At 44.0% G+C, this 27,622-nt stretch overlaps 1 protein-coding gene and 1 long non-coding RNA gene across 5 annotated transcripts in view; one reads left to right on the top strand and one right to left on the bottom strand.

Moving 5' to 3' along the window:
* The window catches only part of LOC118398938 (ephrin type-A receptor 7-like), a 301,118-nt gene extending 287,072 nt beyond the window's left edge, over positions 1 to 14,046 (top strand). The window contains exons 13-17 of the mRNA XM_052471925.1: positions 124 to 327; positions 5,993 to 6,145; positions 10,793 to 10,983; positions 11,211 to 11,399; positions 11,522 to 14,046. Of these exons, the coding sequence (XP_052327885.1) occupies positions 124 to 327; positions 5,993 to 6,145; positions 10,793 to 10,983; positions 11,211 to 11,399; positions 11,522 to 11,636 (852 nt within the window). The 3' untranslated portion in view covers positions 11,637 to 14,046. The remainder of the gene's footprint in view (positions 1 to 123; positions 328 to 5,992; positions 6,146 to 10,792; positions 10,984 to 11,210; positions 11,400 to 11,521) is intronic.
* A 965-nt stretch (positions 14,047 to 15,011) lies between these two features.
* On the bottom strand, positions 15,012 to 21,845 carry LOC118399030 (uncharacterized). 4 transcript variants are annotated; one of them, XR_008072473.1, is made up of 6 exons: positions 21,314 to 21,845; positions 20,976 to 21,032; positions 19,653 to 20,890; positions 18,629 to 19,305; positions 18,362 to 18,486; positions 15,012 to 18,259 (listed from the first exon to the last, which is right to left on the bottom strand). It is a non-coding gene; the product is annotated as an uncharacterized LOC118399030 (long non-coding RNA). The 4 variants fall into 4 exon arrangements; XR_008072472.1 differs by having other exon boundaries at positions 19,653 to 20,839; positions 21,314 to 21,844; XR_008072474.1 differs by having other exon boundaries at positions 20,794 to 20,839; positions 21,314 to 21,840.
* Positions 21,846 to 27,622: the final 5,777 nt, after the last annotated feature.

Raw genomic sequence — 27,622 nt, forward strand, 5'->3', positions numbered from 1 at the left:
ACAGGACATCCAGAAACCTGGGACCAGAATTTCTGGAAATAATTGGAACTTTGTGAAAACAACCCAAATTATATTGCATCTCTATGGTCCTAACCCACTCCCTCCCTCCCTCCCCCTCTCCAGAAGCATGAGGGCCAGCTCTCTGTGCTCCAGTTGATGGACATGCTGGGGGGCGTGGCCTCTGGGATGAAGTACCTGACAGAGATGGGCTTCGTCCACCGCCGCCTGGCCGCCCACAAGGTACTGGTCAACGCCAGCCTGGGCTGCAAGGTGTCCGGCTTCAGACCCCTCCAAGAGGACAAGATGGAGGCCATCTACAGCGCAATGGTGAGGGACTAACTGATATTACATATAATAGCTAGTTAAACCATAAAAAATAAACTACTACTGTATATTACTTTTTTTTCTATTATATTACTACCTATAGTCTTTACTCTTTACCCATAGAGGCCATCTACACCACACTGGTGAGGGGCTAACTGATATGTTTAAACCGTATTGTTAACTGTCTTGTTCAGTCTTTACCCATAGAGGCCATCTACACCACACTGGTGAGGGACTAACTGATATGTTTAAACCGTGTTGTTAACTGTCTTATTCAGTCTTTACCCGTAGAGGCCATCTACACCACACTGGTGAGACTACTCACTGTGATGGGTACTAGATTTACTGTCTTGTTTAGTCTTTACCCGTGGAGGCCATCTTCACCACTGGTGAGACTACTCACTGTGATGGGTACTAGATTTACTGTCTTGTTTAGTCTTTACCCGTAGAGGCCATCTTCACCACTGGTGAGACTACTCACTGTGATGGGTACTAGATTTACTGTCTTGTTTAGTCTTTACCCGTGGAGGCCATCTTCACCACTGGTGAGACTACTCACTGTGATGGGTACTAGATTTACTGTCTTGTTTAGTCTTTACCCGTAGAGGCCATCTTCACCACTGGTGAGACTACTCACTGTGATGGGTACTAGATTTACTGTCTTGTTTAGTCTTTACCCGTAGAGGCCATCTTCACCACTGGTGAGACTACTCACTGTGATGGGTACTAGATTTACTGTCTTGTTTAGTCTTTACCCGTAGAGGCCATCTTCACCACTGGTGAGACTACTCACTGTGATGGGTACTAGATTTACTGTCTTGTTTAGTCTTTACCCGTAGAGGCCATCTTCACCACTGGTGAGACTACTCACTGTGATGGGTACTAGATTTACTGTCTTGTTTAGTCTTTACCCGTAGAGGCCATCTTCACCACTGGTGAGACTACTCACTGTGATGGGTACTAGATTTACTGTCTTGTTTAGTCTTTACCCGTAGAGGCCATCTTCACCACTGGTGAGACTACTCACTGTGATGGGTACTAGATTTACTGTCTTGTTTAGTCTTTACCCGTAGAGGCCATCTTCACCACTGGTGAGACTACTCACTGTGATGGGTACTAGATTTACTGTCTTGTTTAGTCTTTACCCGTAGAGGCCATCTTCACCACTGGTGAGACTACTCACTGTGATGGGTACTAGATTTACTGTCTTGTTTAGTCTTTACCCGTAGAGGCCATCTTCACCACTGGTGAGACTACTCACTGTGATGGGTACTAGATTTACTGTCTTGTTTAGTCTTTACCTGTCTTGTTTAGTCTAGATTTACCCGTGGAGGCCATCTTCACCACTGGTGAGACTACTCACTGTGATGGGTACTAGATTTACTGTCTTGCTTAGTCTTTACCCGTAGAGGCCATCTTCACCACTGGTGAGACTACTCACTGTGATGGGTACTAGATTTACTGTCTGGTTTAGTCTTTACCCGTAGAGGCCATCTTCACCACTGGTGAGACTACTCACTGTGATGGGTACTAGATTTACTGTCTTGTTTAGTCTTTACCCGTAGAGGCCATCTTCACCACTGGTGAGACTACTCACTGTGATGGGTACTAGATTTACTGTCTTGTTTAGTCTTTACCCGTAGAGGCCATCTTCACCACTGGTGAGACTACTCACTGTGATGGGTACTAGATTTACTGTCTTGTTTAGTCTTTACCCGTAGAGGCCATCTTCACCACTGGTGAGACTACTCACTGTGATGGGTACTAGATTTACTGTCTTGTTTAGTCTTTACCCGTGGAGGCCATCTTCACCACTGGTGAGACTACTCACTGTGATGGGTACTAGATTTACTGTCTTGTTTAGTCTTTACCCGTAGAGGCCATCTTCACCACTGGTGAGACTACTCACTGTGATGGGTACTAGATTTACTGTCTTGTTTAGTCTTTACCCGTGGAGGCCATCTTCACCACTGGTGAGACTACTCACTGTGATGGGTACTAGATTTACTGTCTTGTTTAGTCTTTACCCGTAGAGGCCATCTTCACCACTGGTGAGACTACTCACTGTGATGGGTACTAGATTTACTGTCTTGTTTAGTCTTTACCCGTAGAGGCCATCTTCACCACTGGTGAGACTACTCACTGTGATGGGTACTAGATTTACTGTCTTGTTTAGTCTTTACCCGTAGAGGCCATCTTCACCACTGGTGAGACTACTCACTGTGATGGGTACTAGATTTACTGTCTTGTTTAGTCTTTACCCGTAGAGGCCATCTTCACCACTGGTGAGACTACTCACTGTGATGGGTACTAGATTTACTGTCTTGTTTAGTCTTTACCCGTAGAGGCCATCTTCACCACTGGTGAGACTACTCACTGTGATGGGTACTAGATTTACTGTCTTGTTTAGTCTTTACCCGTAGAGGCCATCTTCACCACTGGTGAGACTACTCACTGTGATGGGTACTAGATTTACTGTCTTGTTTAGTCTTTACCCGTGGAGGCCATCTTCACCACTGGTGAGACTACTCACTGTGATGGGTACTAGATTTACTGTCTTGTTTAGTCTTTACCCTGTGATGGGTAGAGGCCATCTTCACCACTGGTGAGACTACTCACTGTGATGGGTACTAGATTTACTGTCTTGTTTAGTCTTTACCCGTAGAGGCCATCTTCACCACTGGTGAGACTACTCACTGTGATGGGTACTAGATTTACTGTCTTGTTTAGTCTTTCCGTAGAGGCCATCTTCACCACTGGTGAGACTACTCACTGATGGGTACTAGATTTACTGAGTCTTGTTTAGATTTACTGTCTTGTTTAGTCCCGTGGAGGCCATCTTCACCACTGGTGAGACTACTCACTGTGATGGGTACTAGATTTACTGTCTTGTTTAGTCTTTACCCGTAGAGGCCATCTTCACCACTGGTGAGACTACTCACTGTGATGGGTACTAGATTTACTGTCTTGTTTAGTCTTTACCCGTAGAGGCCATCTTCACCACTGGTGAGACTACTCACTGTGATGGGTACTAGATTTACTGTCTTGTTTAGTCTTTACCCGTGGAGGCCATCTTCACCACTGGTGAGACTACTCACTGTGATGGGTACTAGATTTACTGTCTTGTTTAGTCTTTACCCGTAGAGGCCATCTTCACCACTGGTGAGACTACTCACTGTGATGGGTACTAGATTTACTGTCTTGTTTAGTCTTTACCCGTGGAGGCCATCTTCACCACTGGTGAGACTACTCACTGTGATGGGTACTAGATTTACTGTCTTGTTTAGTCTTTACCCGTGGAGGCCATCTTCACCACTGGTGAGACTACTCACTGTGATGGGTACTAGATTTACTGTCTTGTTTAGTCTTTACCCGTGGAGGCCATCTTCACCACTGGTGAGACTACTCACTGTGATGGGTACTAGATTTACTGTCTTGTTTAGTCTTTACCCGTAGAGGCCATCTTCACCACTGGTGAGACTACTCACTGTGATGGGTACTAGATTTACTGTCTTGTTTAGTCTTTACCCGTAGAGGCCATCTTCACCACTGGTGAGACTACTCACTGTGATGGGTACTAGATTTACTGTCTTGTTTAGTCTTTACCCGTAGAGGCCATCTTCACCACTGGTGAGACTACTCACTGTGATGGGTACTAGATTTACTGTCTTGTTTAGTCTTTACCCGTAGAGGCCATCTTCACCACTGGTGAGACTACTCACTGTGATGGGTACTAGATTTACTGTCTTGTTTAGTCTTTACCCGTAGAGGCCATCTTCACCACTGGTGAGACTACTCACTGTGATGGGTACTAGATTTACTGTCTTGTTTAGTCTTTACCCGTAGAGGCCATCTTCACCACTGGTGAGACTACTCACTGTGATGGGTACTAGATTTACTGTCTTGTTTAGTCTTTACCCGTAGAGGCCATCTTCACCACTGGTGAGACTACTCACTGTGATGGGTACTAGATTTACTGTCTTGTTTAGTCTTTACCCGTAGAGGCCATCTTCACCACTGGTGAGACTACTCACTGTGATGGGTACTAGGTTTACTGTCTTGTTTAGTCTTTACCCGTAGAGGCCATCTTCACCACTGGTGAGACTACTCACTGTGATGGGTACTAGATTTACTGTCTTGTTTAGTCTTTACCCGTAGAGGCCATCTTCACCACTGGTGAGACTACTCACTGTGATGGGTACTAGATTTACTGTCTTGTTTAGTCTTTACCCGTGGAGGCCATCTTCACCACTGGTGAGACTACTCACTGTGATGGGTACTAGATTTACTGTCTTGTTTAGTCTTTACCCGTAGAGGCCATCTTCACCACTGGTGAGACTACTCACTGTGATGGGTACTAGATTTACTGTCTTGTTTAGTCTTTACCCGTAGAGGCCATCTTCACCACTGGTGAGACTACTCACTGTGATGGGTACTAGATTTACTGTCTTGTTTAGTCTTTACCCGTAGAGGCCATCTTCACCACTGGTGAGACTACTCACTGTGATGGGTACTAGATTTACTGTCTTGTTTAGTCTTTACCCGTGGAGGCCATCTTCACCACTGGTGAGACTACTCACTGTGATGGGTACTAGATTTACTGTCTTGTTTAGTCTTTACCCGTGGAGGCCATCTTCACCACTGGTGAGACTACTCACTGTGATGGGTACTAGATTTACTGTCTTGCTTAGTCTTTACCCATGTTTTTGTTTTTATTTATTTAATCTTTATTTAACCCGGTAGGCTAGTTGAGAACAAGCAAAGCAAAGCAGTCCGACACAAACAACACAGAGTTACACATGGAATAACAAACATACAGTCAATAATACAGTAGAAAACGTCTATATACAGTGTGTGCAAATGAGGTTAGGTAAGGGAGGGTAAAGGCAATAGATAGGCCATGGTTACAAAATAATTACAATTTAGCAATTAAACACTGGAATGATAGATGTGCAGAAGATGAATGTGCAAGTAGAGGTACTGGGGTGCAAAGGAGCAATATATATATATATATATATTCTTTTAAAAACAGTATGTGGATGAGGTAGTTGGATGGGCTATTTACAGATGGGCTATGTACAGGTAAAATTATCTGTGAGCTGCTCTGACAGCTGGTGCTTAAAGTTAGTGAGGGAGATATGAGTCTCCAGTGATTTTAGTAGACCACACTGCTGAGAGAACTAGCTGATATTTTCTCCTATTAAATATATTACGCCTAATAAATATAAAAATCCTATCTTATAGAAAATGCTATACAAATCCTACATTAAAATGACAGTTAAGTATTTTATAGAAGCGCATTGAAGCCGGTGTGAGAAGTTTAAGTTTAATTGCATTTGTTCTTTGAATTTCCTCTTGTGTTGAATCTGATGTGTGTAGTGCAGACCGACTTACAATAGTTTCTATAATGAATCCGGGTTTCCCTGTGGTTTCTCTTTCTCGCTCTCTCACTATTTTCACTCTCTCTGGGATGACAGTGGTTGATTAGATTAGATGTTCTGTTTAGTGTTCTTTTTTGAGGCAGTATATGGGATGCAGAGTGCAGTAGGATGTTTAAAAGTAGACCCTAACACAATACTGTGCTGTGACGAGGCCGGCTAACATGAAGTGTGTTCATACAAGATGTCAAGTGTGGATTTGAACATCCCTCGCTCTCTGTCTCTCTCAGCATGGGGGGAAGAGTGTTGTGTTGTGGACGGCCCCAGAGGCCATCCAGTACCACCGCTTCAGCTCAGCGTCTGACGTCTGGAGCTTTGGCATCGTCATGTGGGAGGTCATGTCCTACGGAGAGAGACCCTACTGGGACATGGGCAACCAGGACGTGAGTAGAGTGACTCTCTCTCTTGCATCCCCCATCTCTCTCTCTTCCTTCACACACTCTCTCTCTCACTCACTCTCTCACTCACTCACTCACTCACTCACTCACTCACTCACTCACTCTCTTCCTTCACTCACTCACTCACTCACTCACTCTCACTCACTCACTCACTCTCACTCACTCACTCTCACTCACTCTCTCTCTCTCTCTCTCTCACTCACTCTCTCTCACTCTCTCTCTCTCTCTCCCCACTCACTCACTCTCCTCACTCTCTCTCTCTCTCTCACTCTCTCACTCTCACTCACTCTCTCTCTCTCTCTCTCCTCTCTCTCTCACTCTCTCACTCACTCTCTCTCTCATCCTCATCTCACTCTTCCTTCACTCACTCTCTCTCTCATCACTCACTCACTCACTCACTCACTCTCTCGCATCCCCCATCTCTCTCTTCCTTCACTCTCTCCTCTCTCATCCCCCTCTCTCTCTCTTCCTTCACTCTCTCTCTCGCATCCCCCATCTCTCTTCCTTCACTCTCTCTCTCTCTGCATCCCCCTCTCTCTCTTCCTGCACTCATCTCTCTCTCATCCCCATCTCTCTCTCTTCCTCTCTTCCTCTCGCATCCCCCATCTCTCTCTTCCTTCACTTCTCTCTCTCCCCCATCCTCTTCCTTCACTCTCTTCCTGCATCCCCATCTCTCTTCCTTCACTTCTCTCTCTCTTCCCGCATCTCTCTCTCTCTCTCTCTCTCGCATCCCCCATCTCTCTCTTCCACTCTCTCTCTCGCATCCCCCATCTCTCTCTTCCTTCACTCTCTCTCTCGCATCCCCATCCCCCATCTCTCCGCCCTTCCTTCATCCCCCTCTCTCTCTTCCTCATCTCTCTCTCTCGCATCCCCCATCTCTCTCTCTCGCATCCCCCTTCCTCTCTCTCTCTCTCTCGCATCCCCCATCTCTCTCTTCCTTCACTCTCTCCCTCTCTCGCATCCCCATCTCTCTCTTCCTTCACTCTCTCTCTCGCATCCCCCATCTCTCTTCCTTCACTTTCTCTCTCTCGCATCCGCCCATCTCTCTCTCTCTCGCATCCCCCATCTCTCTCTTCCTTCACTCTCTCTCTCTCTCGCATCCCCCCATCTCTCTCTTCCTTCACTCTCTCCCTCTCTCACATCCCCCCCATCTCTCTCTTCCTTCACTCTCTCCCTCTCTCGCATCCCCCCATCTCTCTCTTCCTTCACTCTCTCTTTCTCGTATCCCCCCATCTCTCTCTCTCTCTCCCTCTCTTCTCTCTCTCTCTCGCATCCCCCATCTCTCTCTTCCTTCACTCTCTCCCTCTCTCACATCCCCCCCATCTCTCTCTTCCTTCACTCTCTCCCTCTCTCGCATCCCCCCCATCTCTCTCTTCCTTCACTCTCTCTTTCTCATATCCCCCCATCTCTCTCTTCCTTCACTCTCTCTCGCAACCCCCATCTCTCTTCCTTCATCTCTCTCTCGCATCCATCTCTCTCTCTCTCATCCCCCCATCATCTCTTCCTTCACTCTCTCTCTCTCTCGCATCCCCCATCTCTCTCTTCCTTCACTCTCTCTCTCACATCCCCCATCTCTCTCTTCCTTCACTCTCTCCTCTCTCGCATCCCCCATCTCTCTCTTCCTTCACTCTCTCTCTTCTTGTATCCCCCATCTCTCTCTCTCTCTTCTCTCTCTCTCTCTCTCTCTCGCATCCTCCCATCTCTCTCTTCCTTCACTCCCTCTCTCTCTCGCATCCCCCATCTCTCTCTTCCTTCACTCTCTCTCGCATCCCCATCATCTCTCTTTTCCTTCACTCTCTCTCCATCTCTCTCGCATCCCCCATCTCTTCTTCCTTCACTCTCTCTCTCTCTCTCTCGCATACCCCATCTCTCTCTTCCTTCACTCTCTCTCTTGCATCCCCCATCTCTTCCTTCACTTTCTCTCTCTCGCATCCCCCATCTCTCTCTTCCATCACTCTCTCTCGCATCCCCCATCTCTTTTCCTTCACTTCTCTCTCTCTCCATCTCTCTCGCATCCCCCATCTCTCTCCTTCACCATCTCTCTCTCTCTTCTCTCTCTCTCTCTCTCGCATCCCCCATCTCTCTCTTCCTTCACTCTCTCTCTCGCATCCCCCATCTCTCTGTTCCTTCACTCTCTCTCTCTCTCGCATCCCCCCATCTCTCTCTTCCTTCACTCTCTCTCTCTCTCGCATCCCCCATCTCTCTCTTCCTTCATCTCTCTCTCGCATCCCCATCTCTCTTCCTTCACTCTCTCTCTCGCATCCCCCCATCTCTCTGTTCCTTCACTCTCTCTCTCTCTCGCATCCCCCATCTCTCTCTTCCTTCACTCTCTCTCTCTCTCGCATCCCCCATCTCTCTCTTCCTTCACTCTCTCTCTCTCGCATCCCCCATCTCTCTTCCTTCACTCTCTCTCTCGCATCCCCCCATCTCTCTCTTCCTTCACTCTCTGTCTCCGTCTGTCTCAAGCATCTCCACATGTCAGCCTCTCTGTCCTCCCTCACCCCATTCCCTATGCGATTACCTTCCCCTATTCATCTCTCTCTTCTCCTTCTATTTATAAGTTCTCTTATTCCCTTTTGCTATCTCTATCTCTCTCTCTCTCTCTCTCTCTCCCTCTCTCTCCCTCTCTCTCGCATCCTCCCATCTCTCTCTTCCTTCACTCCCTCTCTCTCTTGCATCCCCCATCTCTCTCTTCCTTCACTCTCTCTCGCATCCCCATCTCTCTTTTCCTTCACTCTCTCTCTCTCCATCTCTCTCGCATCCCCCATCTCTCTCTTCCTTCACTCTCTCTCTCTCTCTCTCTCTCTCTCTCTCGCATCCCCCATCTCTCTCTTCCTTCCTTCACTCTCTCTCTGCATCCCCCATCTCTCTCTTCCTTCACTTCTCTCTCTCTCGCATCCCCCATCTCTCTCTCTTCTCTCGCATCCCCCATCTCTCTGTTCCTTCACCTCTCTCTCTCGCATCCCCCATCTCTCTCTTCCTTCACCTCTCTCTCTCGCATCCCCATCTCTCTTCCTTCACCTCTCTCTCGCATCCCCCATCTTCTTCTTCACTCTCTCTCGCACCCCCATCTCTCTTCCTTCCTTCTCTGTCTCCGTCTGTCTCAAGCTCTCCACATGTGCAGCTCTCTGTCCCCTCCTCACCCCATTCCCTATGCGATTACCTTCTACCTATTCATCTCCCTCTTCTCCTTTCTATTTATAAGTTCTCTTATTCCCTTTGCTCTCTCTCTCTCTCTCTCTCTCTCTCTCTCTCTCTCTCTCTCTCTCTCTCTCTCTCTCTCTCTCTCTCTCTCTCTCTCTCTCTCTCTCTCTCTCTCTCTCTCTCTCTCTCTCTCTCTCTCTCTCTCTCTCTCTCTCTCTCTCAAACTGTGTGAACTCTGACTCGGGATAGCTCAGATCTTATTAAAGAGGGAAAGCCACAGGTGCTTCTCTAAGAGACTCTTTGGCATAAGTCCACTTCAGCTCTGTGACCAATCCTATTTCTCTTAAGGACACCACGTCCCTCTCTAGTGGCCGTCCCAAAGTGCCACCACGCGCCCCGCTCTTAGAGGAAGCATAAAATCCCGGCAGAAAGCGACAGTCTCTTTTAAGGAAATGAAAGTGTAGCTATTTTAGGAGGGTGTGGAGATTGTCCAATCGATAGCACCCTGCCATCAGCTGTTTGTGTGAGAAGTCGATGAGGGTGTTTTTTTTTGTTCCCTGCTCCCTCCCTCCCCTCTCTCCTTTTCCTAGACAGTTTTTTTAAAAATGTTATACTTTTGAAGAAAACAAGACTTCCGACGAGCACAGCAGGAAGTGTTGCGTGAGACTTTGTTGAAGAGGAAAGTGAGACCATGTGATTTCAAAGTGTCTTTGATCCAAGGCAGCATCATGACTATTAACAGTAGACAGAGGGTTCGTCAGAGTTCACAAAGTTCACGTTTAATTCAACCGCTTGTTCGTGCAAATATGCCGTCTAAAATGACTCCTTACGAAAACGTTCCACTGAACAATAAAGTGGCAAACTAGACGACCGTGTCATGTTGAAATGAGCGACTAGGAACCCTCCCTCGGCTAGGATAGGAACCGTGAGGGTTTATCACGATCCAGACGTTTTCTCTACCTCCATGTTCACGGCACTGAACTCTCCAAATGAAATGTCAAAGTCCAAGCTGGCTGAGCGCTTGAGATATTAATGCACTAAACGGATAGTTAATATCACCGTTAACTCACCCAGACCCACACCCTGATCTAACATGCCCTTTGTTTTTCATCTCTGATGAAATGGAAAATTCTAGCCAATGGAGAAACACTGTTTGGTTGAATTGAGGTCAGGATGGAACTGAAGAGGACAGTGTTTTTTGGTGAACGTGATTCAAAGGAACATTTTCAACCTTTTTTGTTTGTTTTATTGACGGGTCGAGCTCTTTCTCGGGAGCACGGTTTTCTAAAACTGAGAGAGGATATTTTTGAAGTGTTTTTGGAGCAGTCTTTACAGGGGCGACCAATCTGTTTGATGGGTTCGCTCTTTGAGAGAACCTTGCGTAAAGGGATATTGTTTCGGAGATCTCCTGAAGCTACCGGAGTCCTCGTTCACTATCAACATTTCTCCCCGTAGGTTAACACGCCTTCTCTCTCCGTCTCGTCCTAGGTGATCAAAGCGATAGAGGATGGCTTCCGCCTGCCCGCCCCTATGAACTGTCCACCTCACCTCCACCAGCTGATGTTGGACTGTTGGCAGAAGGAGAGGACCGAGAGACCCACCTTCAGCCAGATCCACTCGGCTCTCAGCAAGAGCATCCGCAGCCCCGACGGCATCGGCTCCTCCACACTGGCACGCAGGTAGGACATAGGCCACTGGAAACCATGCTGAACACGGGCTAAACATGGGCTAACATACGGGCTAACAGGTAACAGGACTCTGCTGGCCAACGTGGGCTGACATGGAAATGGTTTATGTCGTCCAAGCAGGTTCCCCACGTCCCACTGAGTTTTGATACCAGAGTAGAAATACTAGCGCTTATGATAACAATAGACCCATGAATCTCTCTCTCTCTTTCTATCCGTAGAACCCTCCCTCAGCTAGGAACCCTCCCTCTGGGCTCCTCCATCTCCCTGGCAGAGCGGACTCTTCCGTCGTTCCCCTCGTTTAACTCGGTAGGGGAGTGGTTGGATGCGGTGGACATGGGGCGCTACAAGGACAACTTCACCGCGGCAGGATACTGCTACCTGGAGTCTGTGGCCCGTATGACAGTCCAGTGAGTGGCTCTGAATGAGCGCGTGTGCGTTGACCGTAAGCCTTGCTTTTTTGCGCTTGCGCACCTGAATGTGAGTTGGTATAGTCTAACGGATGTCTTTGTGCTGTGGGTCTCCTTCACAGAGACGTGTTGAGTCTAGGCGTCACCTCTCTGGAGCACCAGAAACAGATCCTGTCTGCCATCCAGACCCTTAGAGCCCAGGTCATCCAGATGCACGGCAGAGGGGTGCAGGTCTGACCTACACACACACACACACACATACACACACACACACACATACACACACATGCAGACGGACGGACGAGTGGATGAATAGAAGGACCCGTCGCTCATTCAGATGGACGAAATCAAGTGGATAGTGAGGTGGGCAAAGATATTGCCCACACTTCACCCACCCACTCTTTCCCCTTCTCTCTCCCCCGTCTTGCCCCTCCTCCCTCTCTTAAGTCCTTGGGAAGGAGGCATCTTCCAGTCATGTGATCAGCGTACTCTGTCGGAGGTCACATGACTTCTGTCTGCACGCTGACCCGAATCAACTAGATCTCCTCTCTTACAACTGGCCCTGGATCAGTAGTTAAATAGACTTAAAACTACCCTGATGGAGAAGTACTGTCCATCTAAAATGTCTGGCACTCTACCACTGGTCTCAGAACATGGGGTAATAACATTTCCTTGATGGAGAAGAACAGTCCCCTCAAGTGATACTCTACTGAACCACTGGTCTCAAAACTGAGGTTAAAGCCACCCTGGTTGAGAAGTACTGTTCATCTAACAGGGCTGGCCCACTACCACTGGCCTCAGTACAGTGGGATAAGGTACCAATGGAGAAAGTTCTGTCTGTCGAACAGAGTTGACATTGTAAATCTGGTCTCAGTTCAGTGGTTAAAAACCTCCTATCCCGGTTGTTTGTTCAAGTGACAGGTTCCCACGGTGTGGGCGGAACCCAGGCTGTGTCTTGTCTTGGCCCGACCAATCATGAGGCTGGAAAAAACGTACCTTCAGGAAAAAACGACCGATTTAAAAACAACTAGGAATTTGTGCAAATCAAAACAATGGATTTACGTGTATTTGATTGTTCATTCCTATTTCGTCTGTTACACAATTTATCTTTTTTCTAACATTTTTCCATTAACTGTGTCTGCTCTCCCTGTGTGGAATGGCTAATGTCCCTTAGCCGGGATGTCAGTGGTGTGTCATGTTGCGTCTCGCTAATATATTTCTCCCATCTAAAAAGCATTTTCACTACAAGGGTATATTGCACTGTTAAGAATAAAGGTCAAGTCTCAAGCTGACATACAGTATATTTAATATGTATTCATTTTTATTTATGCATTTACAGTTTACAGACTCTCACACAACCTCCTGACGGGAAGAGGTTACGAGGGTCAAAATAGACATACTTGATTGAATAAATAATCAATTACATTTTGTGTTTAAGGATGCTGCAAAGCACATGTCCTCTGGTTTCAGTGTAAATCATGAAATGTTGTATTTTTGTAATATTTTTTTTTACAGTTCGAGGGATTCTGTTACTGAATAATGGTGTCCTGTACTGAACAAGGTATTATGAAGAGGACTTACACTATAGTATGTTGACTGTTTTCTTCTCATAGACAGGGGTATTGAATAATTTGGATACTGTTAACAAATCACCAGTAGTTGATATAGGACTTCTACAATTTGAGTCCAGTGTCGCTGGATGTACGGTATCGATGTGTTGCATTATAGAAACAGTATTGCAGTATTTCAGAATGTCGTAGAGTGATCTCATTTATTTATTTTGGGGAGGGGGGGGGGGGGACAGCAACTCAAGCTGACATAGGACCCACAACCCCCCACTGCATCTACAAGCCCTTCCATTTGTCAGTATTATGTATTTTACAAAAACGGTAACATTTAATTGTAGTTAACACGTTTTGGGGAATTATTTGATTTCTATCATACTCGTGTAGCTAGCAACACAGTCGATGTTTTATTGGTTCCGTTTGGTTCGTAGATGGGTTATTGTAATAGTGAGGTATCTGGTATGAAAGGACTACCAGTGTATGTCCTCCTCTCTTCCCTACATACTCTCTCTTCGTAGCTGTTTTGCCTTAACATTACTGTATATAAACCCAAAATATACTCCTAGGCTGCGTTTACAAAAGGCACAATTCTGATATTCTGCCCATTTATTGTAGAAAGAGCTAATCTGATCGGTCGAAAGACCAAAAGTGGAGAAAGATCAGAATTGGTCTGCCTGTGTAAACGCAGCCCTATAGACTCACACACATGCACATATCTAGAAAGTCTCACCACCCCTGTATACGCAGACACCAAAATAGACCTTTCGCTAGCGACTTAACTCAGTTGTTGTCCCTCCCACCCACTGTTTACTACTCGACGATTACAAAATGTTTAATACTGTAAATATGTATTTGAAAATGCAATCTATTTTTATAATTTCTTTGAAGAACAATGTGTTGAAAATATCTGCTCACTGTGTAGGGGTTTTATTGTTTAAATGTAGGGCCGTTGCCAATGAACGTGTGTGTTTGGAATATTAAAACATATTTTCTTTGTTTCGTTTTTGGATGATTTTTACCTGTTAGAAAGACAGATGGCTGTTGCAATATTGAAATGTGTTATAAAAAAATCTCCCTTAAGAGCAAGTGTTTTTTCTGTGTTTTTGGAGTGCTTCAGGCTTTGAGCTAGATTCTGTTCTTGCTTCCAATGCAAGTCTGATTCATTCCCCTTGTGAAATGATGCAGCCAATCAGCTCACAGAAAACTAAACTCTTTCAGTTCACCTTTTTGTTTTGTTCTTCTCTGCAAACGTTCTGTTCACAACCTCATGCAAGAACTCTCCGGATTGAATCCAGGCCTTAATTGAGAAAGAGCCCTGGAATTGTGTTCAGGAGTGAATCCCAGGCCTCAAACTTGTTCTGGGGAAGCTCCTCCAAAGATGGTGGATAAATGAAGATGTCTTACTCAGGCCGTTTACCATTGAAAGAAAATTGTCTCAGTTCCGGTCTGTTTAAGGGGTGGCTCTCCCATAGGCACCAGTGCGATAGCAGTTGGCTCTGGTCTGCTTAGTTAATTTGCTGTATATGAACCACAAAAAATGAGGGAGTGGGATGTCTCACTTCCTCTTCTGTCTCTGGCGCCACTTTAAGTGCAGAACTAATTTGATTAGTTGGATGACAGCTTTGGGCAGAGCTTAGAGTGACACGTCAGTGGAGTTTACATGTGAGAGTAAAACATGTTTCTTTTTAAAAGAAGGCCTTATGGATGGTAGCCAAGAATTTAACTCCATGACTTATGATGGAGTTGAGTGGCGGTGGACTGAACCTCTGACTTTGGCAGCTCCTGCTCCTCTACTCTATTTAAACCATAATGAGGCCACTCGGGCCAGGTGACCTGTCGAGCAGAGGATTATGGGCCGTGGAGTCTTTACCATGATGGCCACTTTAAGACAAACACCCCCTGCGATGCCTACTATGTGGCATGCAAGCCCGTAGGTGGAGAGGCTTGTCATATCACATTTGTGTGGTATTGTAACAACATGAGACAGACAGCGGTTTAAGAAATAAAAGTTGTACATTTTAATAAGAATTTAAATGGTTACAGGGAATAACTCAAGTTGGAAAATGTGTTAAAAGCTACAACTCAGGAATTTGAATTAGGTAACTCTTACTCCAGGTAGTGTTCTCCTTACAGCCACTAAATTAGCCCATGTCAGCTAAACATTTTTAGATTGCTAAGTAAGTTAGTCTAGCCAGCTGAGTCATTCCAAAAGAGTGCCCTTTCTGTCCTTTTGAAAGTAAAAAATTGTAGAAATTGTGCACCAATATTACATTTTTAAAAGCCTGGTATATGAAATGAATTTCTCTTTAATATAGACCACATGGAGAAGTGGTCTATATGGAGAAGTGCCAAAATTTGACGTCCCTCCGTCTCCCTCTGTGACTTCCTGGAAGATTTTAAACCACTAAACCTCAACATTTCTCCACATTTTTAAGCATCATTGTAAAGTCCTGGTTATGTGGTTGCTTTGAAAAGGTCATTTCTGAAGATTGTGATTCATTTACATCTGTCGCCCATTTAAAAGGTCAACCCTGTTACATGAACTCTCTATTTAGAAGAAACATTGAACATCTATATAACACGTCAACCCTTTTACCCATAGACAGACAGACTAGAAATGGTATAACCATTTGTTTGTGAAGCTTCCCCGTCACAAGAGGATTCATGGCTGATTTAAGATGATTTTGTCAAGCCTGTTACTTTATTTGGCACTTAATAGGCCTTTTTTTTGTTAGCCTTTTTAGATTGAAAAACTTGTTTTTTTATGAAGTTGAACATGTGCTCTTTGTGACAGAATGTTAAAATGAGGTAACATTTGTTTATTTGACAAGTTGCACTTCTTACAAGACACCGAATTGGTGGAATGACCCAGGTTTTTAAAGTAGAGTAATTATGTAATTATGCCCATGGGCCCTGACCTCCAGAAGGTCCACATTTGATTTTGTTAGTCAATCTCACCTGATATGAACATGTCCTAAATCAATGCAAAATGTGTAATATTGCAGAAAATTTGCTTTAAAACTGCTACTTTTCTCCAACCACTTTCAGAATGTGTAGGACATGAAATGCATGCCAGTACACATCTTTGTGTGAGGTGTGTGCACATTTAAGCGTGCACGTATGGTTGCGTGAATGAGTTCTGATGATTGCCTCAAAGAGGGAGCGCACAAATCCATACTCTTTATTACAGTCTTATTGAAGTTGAGGTAATTAGTTGGTGAGTTAATTAGATGAATCTCCACGCTATTGCTGCTTGGTAAACACACTGCCTTCTACACCAGGTATCATCAACTAGATTCAGCAGCGGGACGTTTTTTTTTTTTTTTTTTTTGTGCGGATGGTCAGGGGGCCGGAACATAATTACAAATAAATTTGTAGATGGCAAATTGATGGCAAGAAGCCCAAACAGATATGTAATACTAAAACAGAATAATTAAAAACTTGACTAATTCGATAACGTTTCTCTATTATGCGTGGGAATACTGGAACATATTTCTTAAATTAAAATCACTTGGAGCTCATTTCCTGATGTTTTTGTCTTATAACCAACAGAATTATAGATTTTTATGTTGCTCAGGGCCAAATAAAACCATTCGCCATTTGGGGAACACTGTTCTACACAATCAACAATACCTCCACCCACCAGATTTTCATAAACCCAATGAACTCTTCAAATAAATATAATATTTTACACAAATCTTTTTCCATTTAATCTGTGATTGGATTACCAATATCCAGCAAAATGGCAGTAACTGATCTCATTGGGCATTGAGACGTGTTTACACCATCAGTACTCGACCCAGCCATTCAACCCACAGGGTTTTCCATCGAATGGGTGGATAGGACAAAGGCGTCAGGGAAAAGCAAAGTAGGTGGGATATATTTCATGATCAACAACTCTTTGTGTGACCACGGCAATTTCTAAAAGCTCTCGTAGTTATCTCCCGAGGGAACTTTCTTTCGTTATCCTCACGGCTGTATAAATGACCACTTGAGTTCCCAAGGATTTATACAGGACTTTTAATAAACTGAAATAGGCACATCCAGAAGCTGTGTTCATTGTGACTGGGGATTTTTAACAGAACAAATTTAAGGTCCGGTTTATCAAATTCCACACACTCAGACCAGACTTTGGATCACTGCTACTCTCCCTTCCAGGATGGATACAAAGTCCGCCCCCTTTTCAATCATGATCAAGTCTATAGAAAAAGGCAAAATGTCCCATATTCACAAAGCATCTCAGAGTGCTGATCTTGGATCAGGTCCTCCCCCACATGTCCATACAATCTTATTTATGATCGTAAAAACTGATCCGGGATCAACGGTTCGACTTTGACGCACTGAATATGCGCCATTATTTGTGTGTAGTTACCTTGGCTATTTTGGTCAGGTCTTCATGTTTTGGTAGCGTCTGGTCTCATTTGTTTCACTTGCCTCTCAAACCTCTTCTGCATTTCCTGCACTTGTGCAACGTGAGCAAGCGGCTGCCACTCTTCTTTTTGTATTTATTTTTTATCATGCCCGTGCCATGACTCCTTAAAAAATCAAATGTGAAGAGGAGAAATGTCAAGATGGATTATTGGGACTGAGGTCAGAAGAGCAGACGAGAGATGGTCTTGTTATGCTGCTGGGAATGTGATAGTTTAACATTGTGAGAAGAAAATATCCAAGCCAGCACATTTATGGTGTAAAAAAGTTATTACTGTGAATTAATGTGTATAGGAAAACTGAAGAATTTTCATATCCCTTCCCTGTCTGGTCTCTCAACGAGGGGTACTTTTGAATGAGCGCTGTGCACACATCCATGCATTGCTGGGGTACCTAAAGCAAATGAGAAACATACAACATAACATTTTGACGAACAATTCTGTTTGTAATACAAATTACATTGATGAGGTTGATTATCATCATGCAAAAGTTGAGTATGTCCTGTGCTATGCTATCAGCTGCAGTGATTATGACAACGGTATGGACAGACGGAAGGGCTCGAGGTGACGCTGATGCACACGCACGCACGCGCCCATTATGATTCATAAGTGAGGAATTTACATCATTAAGATCAGTATATTACATAACTATAGTCACGAAGTGTTGGTACGCATGAAGTTGAACAACACCTGCACAGTCTGAGACTTTCACAGTAGGAAGAAGAAAAGAAAAAAAAATCCTGGAAATCTAAACACAGATGGCCAGACTCTTAGGCTGATTGATGTGTCATGCTGAAGTCCAATTGGTGGGTACTTGTGCTGGACAGATGCTGGGTCATTTTGCTGGGCTGTTTGCTGTAGCTGTGAACTAACAACAACACCGTTTAGTGCTTTCAGGCTCTGAAAAAACAAAACTGCAGAGAATTGGAATAGGATCAATGATGCAGATGACAGTCATGCATTGACTTACCTATTTACAGCTTTTAGATTCTCCATTCATTTTGTGAATTTGATTCGGACTTTAATTATTGGAACCAGTTGCGCCACCATTCTTTTGGTCCAATGACATCAATGTCACTCCATCAATTTGGTGCTCTGTGGGGGGGGATAAAATATACAAAATAACATGTCAGAGTTCTGGTCAGTGATGTCACTGTAGGAAACGCATATGAACATGTGGAAACAAAAGTGTGTTGTGCTTATTAATAAGTTAATAAATCAATTCATTTTCACTAACTGCAATCCAGAGGCGGAGTGGAATGGACACTTCCCTCTGGGTCCCTGTCTCCAGCTAACCCATGGAAATCCATCTCATCAACAGACCTAATCCATTGTTGACTGTGTTGAACCATGTATGCTGGGTGAAGGCTGTTGAAACTGGCTGGTAGTATCAAATGTATTCATAAAGCCCTTCTTACTTCTTACAGAAACACAGCCTAAAACCCCAATGCAGATGTGGAGACACGGTGGCTAGGAAATTCTCCCTAGAAAGGCAGGAACCTAGGAAGAAACCTAGAGAGGAACCAGGCTATGAGAGGTGGCCAGTCCTCTTCTGGCTGTGCCGGGTGGAGATTATAACAGAACATCGCCGAGATGTTCAAATGTTCATAGATGTCCAGCAGGGTCAGATAATAATAATCAGTGGTTGTAGAGGGTGCAACAGGTCAGCACCTCAGGAGCAAAGGTCAGTTGGCTTTTCATTCAGGCTTTTCATTCAGATCATTCAGAGTATCTCTATTGCACCTGCTGTCTTTACAGAGTTGAAAACAGCAGGTCTGGGACAGGTTGCACGTCCGGTGAACAGGTCAGGGTTCCATAGTTGCCTGCAAAACAGTTGAAACTGGAGCTGCAGCACGACCAGGTGGACTGGGGACAGCAAGGAGTCATCAGGCCAGATAGTCCTGAGGTATGGTCCTAGGAGAGAGAGAAAATTAGAGGGAGCATACTTAAAATTCACAAAGGACACCAGATAACACAGGAGAAATACTCCAGACTGACCCAAACTATTGCAGCATAAATACTGGAGGCTGAGACAGGAGGGGTCAGGAGACCCTGTTGCCACATCCTGACGATACCCCCGGACAGGGCCATACAGGCAGGATATAACCCCGCCGAAGCACAGCCCCCATAATACTAGAGGGATATTTCAACCACCAACCTAAATCTTTTTAATGCATTTTTATCTTATTAACACTTTGTTCTAGCTAGCTATTTGTGTAGGTAGCTATCAAGTAAACACAATGATATAGGCCGGCACAAACCCGTGGGGGGGGGGCGCCAACACGGACAGGAAGATCATGTCAGTGACTCAACATCATGTGTGAGTAGTCTGGACACAGAGAAAGTATGTTAGTTGCAAAGTGGACAATTTGAATAGAGTTGGCATTCTTCAGACAGATTTGTGAGCCTTGGAATGATGGGACGGAATCATGGAGATCATTGGTACTCAGCCACTTGCGGACATCATCAAGGGCCCAGTCTTCCACAGCCACACTCAAATTCAAGTTGACACTCAAAGCAAAAGTGAAATGTATTAGTGCTGAGGCCTAAACAAAATATATACCACTCTTTCCAGACAACCGCCTGTCCCCCTAATTTGTATTGATGGTTGTTCCATAACGAAGCAGAGCTTGTCGGGAAAGGTGAAGATGTCCGTCTCTAATTTATCTGATGCCATATTTCTTAGTATGGGACATTATGGGATTCTGCAGTCCCACGTTTAAGTGTTGACTCCGATAATATGATGCTCCAAATGGGACATTTAGTTCTTCCGTGTCAACCCAAACTGGCCTATTAGATTTCTCAATAAGGAGAGCCTATCTGGGCAGTTAAAGGCTTCTTGATATAATTACTTAGAAGGGAGGATTAAAGCTCCCTAATAAATCTTTGCCTGTAATCTAGCTCGGTTAATCCTCGTCCTTTTAATAGTCCATATAAACTGAGTAATCATATTGTCTATGGTGTTAAAGGTTTAGGAAGGTGTGCTGGTCATTTATGAACATTTGAGATGCGAACAATGAGATTTGTAGCTTATCCCAGTTCTTAAACTGGAGTTGAATTTTGTTCAAATATACAGAATGGAGAAGAAACAACGTATCTTCTCACATACAAAAAGATGATAAGATTACACCAGACATTCACCATTCAGTTGGCACTGGAAAAGACAAAGGAATTACGCAGTACATACAATAATCACACTGGAATGATTGATTGATTGACTGTAAATGCATTCATTCACCATTGTTGGTATTTGAAAAGACATCGGACTACCAGAGCCAACAATAATCACACTGTAAAATACATTCATTCACCACTCAGTTAGTGTTGGAAAAGTCAAAGACATAAAACAGAACACACTATAATCACACTGCAAATACATTCAATGACTTTATAGAGGCTAACCTGTTTGTAGATCCATAGTGAGCTTCAAACATAGTCTTGCTTTGGTCTGAAATACAGAGGACAGAACGGGCCGCCCCAATAACACTAACCTGAAAGACTTCAATTCGACACAAACACAAACAAGTTTAACAACAAGTTTAACAACCTACATTGGGTCATTTGTGTGTGTGTGTGTGTCTTACCTGTTCGTGGAGGTTGATACATTTCTCTATCAGAGTTCACCGCTCCCAAGCCAGGGACTAAAGGGAGGAGGATGGAAGGAGATGTTGAGAGAGTGTAGCATGGGTTTAAGTGAGGACAAAAATGTCTCGATATGGAATCTAGCTAGCTACGGTTACAGTAACTTTAACTAAAACGTACCAACACTTTTACAACAATTTCCAGCTAATATTACAGGCTCTGTAGCTTGGCTAGCTGATGAAAAACGAAGAGTACATGATGTATTGTCTTTTATTTATTTGATAGTAGTTTGATGAATGAATTATTATCTTTAGCTAGCGAATAGCTAAGGTTCGCTCACCTTTCACGTTGATCCGTTGCAAGTCATCTCTTATCTGTCACATCTTTCCAACCATCCACTCGCTTCTCGCTTCCAGTTGCCTTTTGACCAGCATTGCTTAATTTGAATTATAAACTGGGTGGTTCGAGCCCTGAATGCTGATTGGCTGACAGCCGCGTAATTATACGCACAATGCCCTTTAGTCACACGCTCACAGCTGGTTCCAAAACTTAATCCCTCTATTGACAAGAGTTCTTCAAAGCACCCCTTAAGTCTGCAAAGGTTAAAAAACAAACTGATGGCAGAGTATAGGTTCTTAAATTAACCCAAAGGTTCATTTTTTCACCTTAAGTTAAACTAAAGAATCCTCCAGGAATCTTTTCTTTTTAGAGTGAAGAGCTGATCGTGGACTACAGGAGACAAATCAGAGAGCACACCCCCATCTACATCGACAGGGCCACATTGGGGATGGTTAAAAGCCTCAAGTACCTTGGCATGCACATCACTGAGGACCTGAAATGGTTCCATCACATCAGCACAACAGCGCCTCTGCTACCTCAGGCGGCTGAAGAAATTCGACATGGCCAATAAAACTTCTACAGATGCACCATTGAGAGCATTCTGTTGGGCTGCTTTGTACAGCATCTGCACTGTCCAACGCACCATCGGGGGCATGTTGCCTGCCCTCCAAGAAGTCAAGAAGATCATTAAAGACTTCAGCCAACCGGGCCACGGACTGTTCACTCTGCTACCTTCTGGCAGATGGTACTGGTGCATCAGGCTTGGAAACAGCTTCTATCACCAGGCCATCAGAATGTTGAACAGCCATGACTAGCCGTCAACCTGCCCAGTACTCTGTCCTGCACCTTCCTGATTTTTATGCATACGTACTCCCACACACTCACACACACACACAAGCTCACAGACACCTGCAGTCACATATACACTAACACATGCTTAAGGCCATACTCACAAACACATACACAGCCAACGCCGCTGTCCCATGTACAGTGTATAGAGACATTAAACACTGGACACTCCCCGTTTTCTTTTTTACTGTATTTCACATTGTATTTATATACTGTATTCTTAACATATACTGTATTAGAAAGAGCTATCTACTGCTGTAGGTTGCATTTTTGTTACTGTTTATACACACCCAGTGGTGATTTTAGCATGCAAATCTTGGTGTGGAAAAATATGTATATAATGTTTAGATGCATGCCAGCAAAGCCGTTACACAACACAACACTAAACAATACATTAATTGCACTATAACGGTGACAAACAGTGCCCACAAACTGTTAGGGCCTACAAAAAGCTGTCCCAACCGCAGAGTCCCAACAGCAGTCCCAATACCTTACCACTGCTACACCTGGCTATCAGCGGAGCTTTGTCTGTTCATTCAGCCTCCGTTACTGCTTTTTAAAAAAACATAGCTGATATGGCTGACTTACTTAAACAAATGTGGTTTTTACTGACAATTGATATGTACAAACTATGGCATAAGGGGACGGCGAGCAGATAAGGGTTTATCCGTAATTTCAATGAAGACAATGAGCGAGCTAGGACAGACATAACTATTTGTTCAGCACTTTGAAATGTTCTGAATTCTGTCGCTGTACATGGGCTGTTCTTACAGTATTCTCCCTGCACACCAAGTCAGAACCGTAGGATAAATACAGGGGGCATATAAGCAGCCAACGAAAGCCCTCACAATATTCAATGATTACATTTATCTTAAACAGGATATAGGCTACATGTGTACCACCAAGTCAGAACAGTAAGTTATGAGGGAGGAAAAATACCAAATTATTAGGGTGGCACATCGGCAACTAACAGCTTACTACACAACATACACTTAGTATTACTTTCTTAGTTACAGTATACATATCTCCCTGGCATATTACATCATTTATGCAGCAGCATACAAGACATTTTTGGACTCACCTTTCTGTGCTCACTTGAACAGGAAGGTGGCGCGGCGGTCCTTTGTGGGCAAATTTTGGTTACAAAGTCTGGCATTCTCTGGATTTATGAGGCTTTCAAGACAACTGGGAACTCTGGGAAAAAAACAAGGTTGAATCATGGTGACGTCAGTGATCTTCAGGTCGGAGCTCAAGAAAGATGCTTGAGTTCCCGACTTGCAATTCCGAGTTGGATGACCGTTCAAAACGTATTTTCCCAGTCGGAGATCGTTTTTTTCCCAGAGTTCTCAGTTGTCTTGAACTCACTTGAAGTTACATTTCCCAGTTCTGAGTTTCCAGTTATTTTGAGCACGGCAGAAGTCATGCTGGATTGACAGCATGACCAATGTTGAATGTTTATCCTTTTTAAGCTTGGAAAAGACACCATTAAACCCAGACTTGGGACCACACACTCATTCCACTGAATAGCAGGCTAGTGATTGCTTTGCAATGCTTGTAGTTAGCCACTGATTTCTTCCAAACCACTCATTGTTGAATTTGCAATTTCCTACTTGTTGTGTAATGTTTATGTCCAATGGCCGATGAGCACCGATACGTTTTATCTATAATTTATCTTCCTATGACGAGGATTATATCGCATTTACCAGTAGATTGTCGACTTGATTCGTGATGATGACTGCTAGCTAAGATTTTAGAAAGTATGATGTTGACAGTCCAATCAAAGCTACTGTAGATTTGACGTCATTTTATCTGTGGCCAATGACCTTGAGACTTATTGGATGGGCACTTCTAATGTAACTCTGTCAGCACCCAAGGGGCTTGCATTTTTGAGCTCCACCCTTCGATTTGGCGGTTACATAGTGTCCCCATGAGTGACAGAACACTGAGTCAATAACTGAGCAACTAGAGAACATTACCAACTCCTACGCTCCGTATTCTCTGCTGGTTGCTCCAACACCACAGAAAGCACTGAGCTAGGCTGAAACACCTACATTTTGGAGCTGCCTTTACTAAAGAAAGCAAAAAAGAGACCAAGTTTGTATGTGGTTTTATTAACTCAATGATTCCTCATTATTTGTTTTACATTGTTTGTACACTGATATATGACACGTATTAATGTAAAAAATAAAGTGGAAAAGAAGGCAACCCCCCCCCCCCTTTATTTTTTGATAAAAAAAGGTGGGCCTCAAAATGACAGGTGGCCACTGTACACACCGCATACCTACATGTACATACTGGATTCTTGTCACAGCTAAGATACTCCATCTACTGTTGTACGTACTGTATCATTCTTAGGATATATTTTCGGTGTATACACAGATTGCATTTGGATTACTGACACTGTTTTTGGGGGGTTGTTAATTGGATTAATTGACATTTCTTGTTTCATTTTTTAAATTTTATATTTGTGTACTTGTTTGACATGTTACTGCACTGTTAAGCTCTAGTAACACAGGCATTTCCCTGCATCCGCTGTAACATCTAAACTGTGTACACGACCAATAAACTTTCATTTGATTTTGAATATGGAGGAAGAGTAAGATATTCTTGTTCATGCAAACTTCTATTCCAGCCCAGCGCTAACACCTGCTTCATGATCATTGAATACCTCGAATACCTTGACTACATCAAAAGCTCGCACACAGTACGGGCCCATAAGTAATCAAGTTTAATCAAATGGCTCCTCCTCAACCTCTAACCCCATGCACTGATTGGCCAGGACAAGTCAACAAGTTAGGAGAGAGAAACAAAAAAAAAAGAGGAAAGAACCACAGAGATTGAAAGACCGAGTGAACAAAAAAAGGGGAGAGAAGAGGAAGCGACGTAAAGACTTGAAGTGACTCCCAGCTGTGCATCGGTAAGGGCCGCTCTCTCTCGCCTCCCTCAGAAGATGAAAGAGTCCACCTCTAAGCCAGTGTGAAGGGGAAACTTCCCCCAGTGCTAAAGTTGCTCCAGCTCTTTGGTTGAAAGGAAGCGTGCCGGAGCTCAAATCGGCTTTGAGAAATTAATCCCTGTATTGTGGCTGGGGCATAAATAAACAGGGGACAGTGAGGGGACCTGGGAGTGTGCATGTGTGTACAGTGAGCTAAGGGACAACGGGGCTATTCTAGGTGAGAAAGTGTGCACGCTCACTAGGGAGTGTGTATGTGTAAGTAAAGAAGAGGGAAAGCTAGAGAATGGGTATAGGGTTAAAATGAAAGAAAAAAGGCTGAACAATCCTCCTGTGTACTCCTGGGAGAAAAGAGCAAGAACTTCACTTACTCTTAGAACACGCTCTTTATTCCGTTTTACGTCTTTCTCGCGCTCGTTAGCACAGGTGCAGCATATAACAAACAGTCATAATGGCCTGTAATGCTCGGATCTGGCCTTGGTATGATCATAAATCCCTCATTCACTCACTCTTCCTGATGGAAGACTCCATTATCACCAATTCCCCTCTCTCTCCATCCACTGAGAGGTGCACAAGTTCAGTCCCGCTTAAATCACAGCTTTCCATTGAGCTCAGATGAAACTGCGTGACCGCCATGTGGCTGGGAGCTCGCCTCCCGCTCCTTTTTAGTTCTCGCTGTTTGTCTCAGCCTGACTGCAGACAGACAATCTTCACCTTGGAGCTATGCTTGTGTAGTAGTTCTCTCTATCGCTTTATTTTCCCCAGTACACTCATCTCAGTCATTATCGCCATGCCTTTGTCACCATGTTTCATCTCCCATTCATCCCTCTCTCCCAATGCCAAGACCCACCCATCCATCCTCTCTACTCTTTTTTTTTACCATCAAATGTACTTCCTCATCAACGGGTGATCTGTGTCTCATCCTGACAGATTTAAAGAAGGGCCACCCGACTGTGTTTTTGTGCTCAATCACACTCAGCGAAACAGCCGTGGAGAATGATGTTAAACTGACATGGATCATTTTACCTTTTGGTGTTCGGGATAGAGGGTATTTGTTTGATTGACAGGAGGGAGTTATGGCTGGGCTTGAAACTACAGAACACGAAGCTGCTGTTTTAGAAAGGGCTCATATAGCAGTATGATACTGCCCCTTCGTGGTGGAATTGTGTATTGCTCACATTGCACATGCATTTAAACAACAAATACCAAATCTAAACCCTATCAAGGGGGTGGTGCAACATGGGTAATTGTTTTGCCAAAAGCCACAAATAACTTTCCCTGGAACTTTGTAGTTAGTTAAGCATTAATTTAGCAATTTATCTACTAATCTAGTACTTTAACTACTACTGCTTTGTCTTTATTTTTTTGTACAAGAGGATATCTGGATGTTTTGGATTGTCACTCATCTACGTTTCAACTCCGCACTGAGTAACTTAATTTAATAGTTCCCATATATTTCGTTTAGCATTCTACAAAGAACTGGAGTCGTTTCTTGAACATCTTCCTGATTCTTTTTTTTTCAACTAAATTACCATTGAAATAAGTGCAGCGAGTTTGACAACGCGGCAGATTGAATCCCTGCTATGGTGGTATAAGAGTTTATTTATTTAAGCAGTCTGGCACCCCACACGCTTGACCCCAACGTTTTAATCAAGCTTCTACAAGCCCATATTTTTGTTACGCCGTGGCAGGGCTCCTTCTGCTGTGACCAGTATGACAGCTAGAGTTAATGGAAACATCTGAAGCTGTAGCTCATTGTCTAATGTACACTTTAAACATCAAAATGCAATGCATCTCGTGGAACGTAATCCTGTCAAACTGATACTTAGCGACAAATTGAATTCCAGGGGAACTTGATTTGCCTGGAGTCTTCATGAATAACGCACCCTCCAGAAACACAAATGAGCAGGTGGTCTCAGGGAATCTAAGCAGGCAAACAGTATTGTCTAGTTGTCTGTGATTACAGCATATTGAAGTGACAATGACAATGGGAAAACATGAAAAGGTGGTCGTATTTCTGTACTGTATTACCAGTACTACCCCAGGATCTTCATCTAGGCTATAAACAACCACCCCAAACAACAGCAAGCAGTGGTTCCCCAACTTCCACCACACAAATAAAAGATATTCACCAGAGAGTTGAAAGAGTTCACTTTGAGAAAAGTGAACAAAATGGCATATTTACATTAAAACAAAGTATTGTAAAATTTCGCTGAATAATTCTAAAATGCATGGACCTCTTATTTCATGGACTGAACAGGCAGTTAACCCACTGCAGTTAACCCACTGTTCCCAGGCCGTCATTGAAAATAAGAATATGTTCTTAACTGACTTGCCTGGTTAAATAAAGGTAAAAAAAAAAAAAAGATCCTCATCCACACTGTACAGTACAAGCTGAACTGGCAAACCTCAACCACAAGAGGGCAGACAAAGTGTTATTGATGAGCAGAAGGCATGAAGCATATCGTTCTCTTTCACTCACAGGGCACAAGTAACTTTCAAACATGTTAG

Source organism: Oncorhynchus keta, chromosome 20, assembly GCF_023373465.1.
Source record: "Oncorhynchus keta strain PuntledgeMale-10-30-2019 chromosome 20, Oket_V2, whole genome shotgun sequence".
NCBI lineage: Eukaryota > Metazoa > Chordata > Actinopteri > Salmoniformes > Salmonidae > Oncorhynchus > Oncorhynchus keta.